Consider the following 6000-nt stretch of genomic DNA (forward strand, 5'->3'; position numbering starts at 1 on the left):
ACTTAATTTCTTCCATCCAGCTGTGAGAGGTTTCTGTAATTAAAGGAGAGATGGCACAAGCATGTGATTATTAAGAAGAACACACCATCTGCACAGTTGGAAACCTGTTATAAGGCTCCAGCTCTCAGATAGTCCTTTCTGTTATCTTTATGAAGTGCAGTTACACATGTAGAGAATGAGATTAGCATCAGCATCAGCAGATCTTTTCTTTTTTCCAACCTTCTTTCCCAAAAGGTGGGCAGTGACTAATTTGGCAAAGTTCGTTCTTAAAGCCTGCAGTAGTTAGTTGCAGACATGCAATAAAATATCTTTTCTTAACAAAGGTGCTACTGCAGACATTGATCTAAATTTCCACTTGTTCTTCGGAAGTCAGGGATTTATCAAACAGCCCGTACAGCCGACTAATGGGATGCTGTTGTTTAGCCATTACTGGCTTGTGGGAAGCAAATGTCTGGCCTCATGAAAGCACTGTGCAAGAGTGGGCATCTTTCTTGAGCAATCTAATTGGAAGAAATCTAAATGGCACGATCAGAACAGCTGTCTGAACTAAACCTCGTAGGGTTTTAGCATTTCCTTAATGAATTATGTAGCTATAAATTCAAAGCAACTACTGTGGCACATTAGAGCAGCAGAAGTTCCTAATGAATGGTCTAAAGTCATCTTGAACTGAGCAAACAATTTGAGTATTTAACATTTTAATTATTGAGAACTTCTACCTCTCCTTTTCCGGAGCGGTAGAGGAGCTGAGTTCCCATGGCCGCGGAGGTGTGCCCTGTGCTGGAGGACAGCACGGCGGGGGACAGCCAAAGGGCCTTTCCCTGCTCCTCCCTGGATTTTATATGGTGGGGTAGATGGACGAACAGTTCTTCTCCTTCAAATTGATAATTAACTTCTGTGAGTTAGTGTTTGATCCTTCAAGCTGGTAAATTATCGCTGTGCATTTAAGTGAGATTAAGAAATATGACCATGAAATAGATGCTTATTTTAGACAGTGAGGAATAAATTATTATGGTCTTAGTGTTGTCATACTACTTCAGCTCCTGCATGACTGCTCTTTCTCGAGATATAAACATCTTATGAAAGTCGAGTTGTGTACTTACCTTACAAATGTCAAGCCTCAAATACTATTTATTAGCACACCTTTTTCAAGACAGCTACACCAAACAATATTTTGAAGTCATTAATCAATTTGAGTCTACTGCATCCCTGGGAAAAGCCACTCGGTACCGTGTATGACTATGTAATCTGTATTTACCTTTCTGCCTCACTTGCTGCCTTTCCTGTACTCAACTTTGTGTGTATTTATTGTAGGTAATACCAGAGGCAAGCGCAGGGGAGGATCAGCATGTTATCCGCACGCCGTTTGAAGGAGTGGATGATTTTTTTATACCACCTACAAATCTTATTATTAATCATGTTAGGTAAGAAATGATCTTAGTGAATAGCAACAGTGACCATGCTGCTCTCTTCTAGTGGGCATCCTTCTAATAATCTTACAGCACTTTACAAAGGTGAATGAATGAATGATCGAGCTAACTACTCTTATCCCCGTTTTCCCCTGTGAAGTGGAGAAACGGTTGAGCAAATTACCAATAGTTATTCAGCGAATCAATGAAACAATGAGAAACAAACCTGGACTTCCCTTAGACCATGCACAAGCATTCAAACCTCAGCTTGGTCAGCCATGCCTCCTTGCAGCAAAGTATGACACGCTGCCCTGGCTTGCTTGTGCTGGGAATTTGATGACCGGAAAGTTGCCTTCCCTGCCTCAAAACAACTTTATGGATCTGGGCAGAAACTTATGTCAAAGATTTATTGCCTGAAGTGGTAAAAGTTTATTCTGCCTGAAGCATAAAGCGTGCTTCTTCCACGTGTTTCCAGCTTGTTCGGATATTGGATCTCTGTGTGAGGTGTACGGTTTGAGCAGAAAAATGGTATGCACTGCATATTAAAAAAAACACCTCTGTGAACCATCAGTTTTGAATGTTAATGTGAGGTAGTGGCTAATGAGATTGTATAACTAACATACTAATAACTTGGAGTAATACTGGCTGCTTCCCAGCAGGCACAGGAAGCCTCCCATTAACATTATCAAAATTGATGATAACTGCACAGCAATTTATACTACTCTTACCATGTTATAACATAACAACTGTTTAACCATCTTCTGTCCCCAATATAGTTTAACTAAGTTAAACACTCAAAAAATCATCATCTAACTCCATACTTTAATCTTAGGTTCCCTGCAGTGAACACCGAGGACAGGGGGTCACGCTTAAATGATTATGTGTTGAATCTGATCCAAAATAAATAACTTTGTTTCCCGAAACACAAAATAATGAGACTTACTTCATGGCTGTCATTCTTAATTTTTCCCTACCTCACTTTCCCAGTTTGCTTTCGAAATATTGTTATGACTAATAGTAGTGCCAGGAGGTAGATGACGCTGCTGAATGTTAAAGCCTGAGATGAGAAGGTGTGGTCTGGGTTCAAAGACAGGAAGGTGGAACAATTACACTTTTTTATTGTTTTATTGTCTTTTTGCTTCAGTGTGATTAATCGGCTGTATACAGATGATCTTCCATAAGAAATCCTAAATGTAGATAATTGTCTATAGTTTTCCATGTGCAAAGCAGAGAATGCTGTGCCTAATTTCCTATTTCATTTATTCGGGGCCAAATCTTCCCTCAGCACAGAAAAATAATTGCTCACAGTCTAATGAGACTTACTGAGATCATGTTCTAAATTCTCCACTCAGAAACAATAAATGGCAATACCAGCATTTCCCAGGAAGGTGAATATTTAAGCAAGCTCTTCCGCAAGCCAGAAAATATTTGTATGTAAATGTTCCTGCATATGTATTTCAGCTGCCTGTTATTTCAGATGGATATCTAGGAATGTATCCATTTTTATTAGTTCCCAGGGTAGATTGTTGTCTATTAAAAACTCTCTAAGTGCACGGTTTTCTTTGAGATTTCAGATCACAGATTTCATGCAAGCGCTGCGTCTCTTCTGCAGCTGTGTGCACATAAAACACATTCTGACCCACTTTTTAAAATTAAAGTTTATGATAAGAACCATCTTTTAACTTCTTCAGGCATTTGGCCAAGTATTAAGGAAGTCTTGGGAAAAAAATGCTGTAAGGGAAAGCATTTTTTAAAGTGTACTTAAAATGCATTCATCCAGGAGAAGTACGAGTGTCATATCCAATTTCCCCACACACAGTGCACTACGAATCTCCACTGCAGATATTTTCTGAAGTCTCTAATGGACGTGAGTATAATGGGAAAATGAAAGGCTTAGCCCAGTGATTTTCATGGGATCATACACTACATTGGCTCGTTCTTTAGAAGTGAAATCATTGCCGAGTGTCTCATTGACAGATAGATTAAGAATAAAGAAATGAACCCAGTGTTTTAAGCAAAATATATATTATCTGCACACAAGCACGTTGTCCTCCACATTTTACAAAGCAATTTTACATCTTTCGGGGAAGAGATACAAAACTAAGCACTCACTTCATTTCCTTCTGTCTGCATTGAATGGATGAAAAGCTACTCAATGTAAAATTAGTTTTCGTAAGTCGGTATCAGTGACCTGTGAATCCGGGGGAACACAAACAGGCTCTTTCTATGGGTTCCTTCTCAAATTAAGCAGAAACCTTTCTTGGCTATTCTTGACCTTTTCTTGTCTTCAGCAAAGGTCAGATGTGCTGCAGCATATATCTTTTACAGAACATTTATTCTCTGCTCGCTGTTGTCTGCCCTCTCTTGAGACAGAAAACAAAGACCCCTTTTCTTCAGCGCACCCTGGCTGGTTATCTTCCTCGAGAAATGTTTTACACCTTCCCTGGGCCGGCGGGCCGGTGCTTAACAAAGTCTGCTCTACACCTCAGCCTTGCCAGCTCCTGCAGTGGTCCCCAGGCACCACGGGTAGCAACCACAGATCACAGCTACCCTCTGATGCTATAATTTAAGAGATGAGGTTGGACATGGTCTTCACTCAGTGGTTATACATACAGCTCGAAGTTGCTCTCTGGCCCCAACCTGGCAGGGATATGCTTTATTTTGAGCAGTTTTCTATTTTGAGATTGAAGAAGTCTTGAGTATATATTGAATTACATCTCTGTAGACCTGAGACAGATTAAATACAAAACTGCTCAATGCTAGCCTACGAAACACCCAAGCCTTGATATCATTCCTGTTGTAAATTGGTCTTCCCAATAAAAGGCTTCAGCTCTTGAAGATGTTATTCAAATACCCAAGCACATATTCAGGCCTCCAGGATCAGGTTGCTAATTTTACCTGAAATATATACTTCCTTTTAGCACGTTTTAGAAGCACTAAAACGAGAGAGATTTCTTACAGAAAAGAGACAGCATTATTGCACACACTTCCGAAACCAAGGGGATAGGGTTTCCCAGTTCTGCTGACTTTTGTCTTTTCTCAAGCATATCACCGCGTCTCCAGAGATGACTTCAGTGTCATGTTTTCTGTTTCAGGTTTGGCTTCATCTTTAACAAATCGAAATCCGCAGTTCACAAAATTGACCTGGAAACTGTGACCCACATCAAGACTATCAGCTTCAAAAACTATAGCTGCGTACCGCAGACCATGGCTTATACCCACCTGGGCGGTTACTTCTTTGTCCAGTGTAGGAGGAATAGGTCGGTGGCTGCGTCGCCGCAGCTCGTTATTGACAGTGTTACCGATGCCGTCATCGGCCCCAACAGCGACGTGTCGGGCACGCCTTATATCTCACCGGACGGACGCTATTTGGTCAGTGCGGATGAAGACAGTGGCAGGATCAAAGTCCAGGCTCTAACTGTCCGAGGGGAAATCAAGTTGATTTATGACTTACAAACAAACATACACGTATCTGATCTGACATTTCAACCCTCTTTCACCGAAGGCAATCAGTACTATATATATGCTACTTCACATTTGCAAACAGATGTGCTTTTTGTAGAGCTGTCAACGGGGAAAATGAATGTACTGAAGAATTTAAAGGACCCTATCACATCCAAAGACTGGCCCTGGAGCAACTACAACAGAATTATGAAAGACAGTGGATTATTTGGACAGTATCTCATTACACCAGCTAAAGATTCATTGTTTGTTATAAATGGGAGGCAAAATACGTTACGCTGTGAGGTTTCAGGTATAAGGAGGGGTAACACAGTGGTCTGGGTTGGAGAGGTATGAAAGGGCAATAGCAGTAGAGCCTTCGGCAGGCAAGTACCGGTTGGACCTTTACACTGCAACAAATGAGCAGTAGCATTGTATATTTTTACACTGGGAAAAAAAAAAAAAAAGAAAAAACAAAAAACCCCTGTATAGGCTTCATGGTACAACACTGGTCTACTTGCAAGTTTTATAATATAAGGTATGCTCTGCTAATAGGAAGTGGTTTTGAAGGGATATTTTTTATTTGGGGGTATGATTTGTGGTTATGAGAAAAATGCTGGGAAGCGAATAATATCTCCACTGAGATATTGTATAAGCCACGAAACCTAGTGATTCTGTAGAACAAAACAGATTTTGAGTTTCCATACCGAGGAGCTTTTATGTTATCTTCAAGCCATCAGTTTTCTTTCCTGTATACCTTGCCCGTTAGCTGTGCTGACTACCCCACCCCAACACAGAGAGACTACAGAAGCAATGACTGCAGTTAAAATTCACCTTTGGATGATGAGGGAAACTAAGCATCAGAGAGCAGTTTTCAACCCACAGAAACCTAGGAGAGCGATTTAATGAAAACTGATCAGTTTTCTCTGCAGGATGGCTTTGGGAGGATTCACAGATGTGATTTCAGAAGGAGGCATAACAGAAATAGTAACTGTCAGCTCGCTTTCTTCTGCACTTAATTTTGCTCTTGGTACTACTGAAGGCAACGTTATGAGTCCCCCCTCTTCTAATGCATATTTGTGTGATTGTATTTGAGAAATTTGGCGTGAAATATCCAGGCCATTAGAAGGGGGTAAAAGCCACGAAACACTGA

At 40.7% G+C, this 6000-nt stretch overlaps 1 protein-coding gene across 3 annotated transcripts in view; it reads left to right on the forward strand.

Annotated features, from left to right (window-relative positions):
• Positions 1 to 6000, forward strand: part of FSTL4 (follistatin like 4) — a 234963-nt gene extending 228963 nt beyond the window's left edge. For all 3 annotated transcript variants that reach the window (XM_050905333.1, XM_050905332.1, XM_050905331.1), the window contains 2 exons: positions 1312 to 1421; positions 4502 to 6000. In XM_050905333.1, the coding sequence (XP_050761290.1) occupies positions 1312 to 1421; positions 4502 to 5204 (813 nt within the window). In that variant the 3' untranslated portion in view covers positions 5205 to 6000. The remainder of the gene's footprint in view (positions 1 to 1311; positions 1422 to 4501) is intronic.

The sequence above is a fragment of the Gymnogyps californianus genome, chromosome 14, assembly GCF_018139145.2.
Source record: "Gymnogyps californianus isolate 813 chromosome 14, ASM1813914v2, whole genome shotgun sequence".
NCBI lineage: Eukaryota > Metazoa > Chordata > Aves > Accipitriformes > Cathartidae > Gymnogyps > Gymnogyps californianus.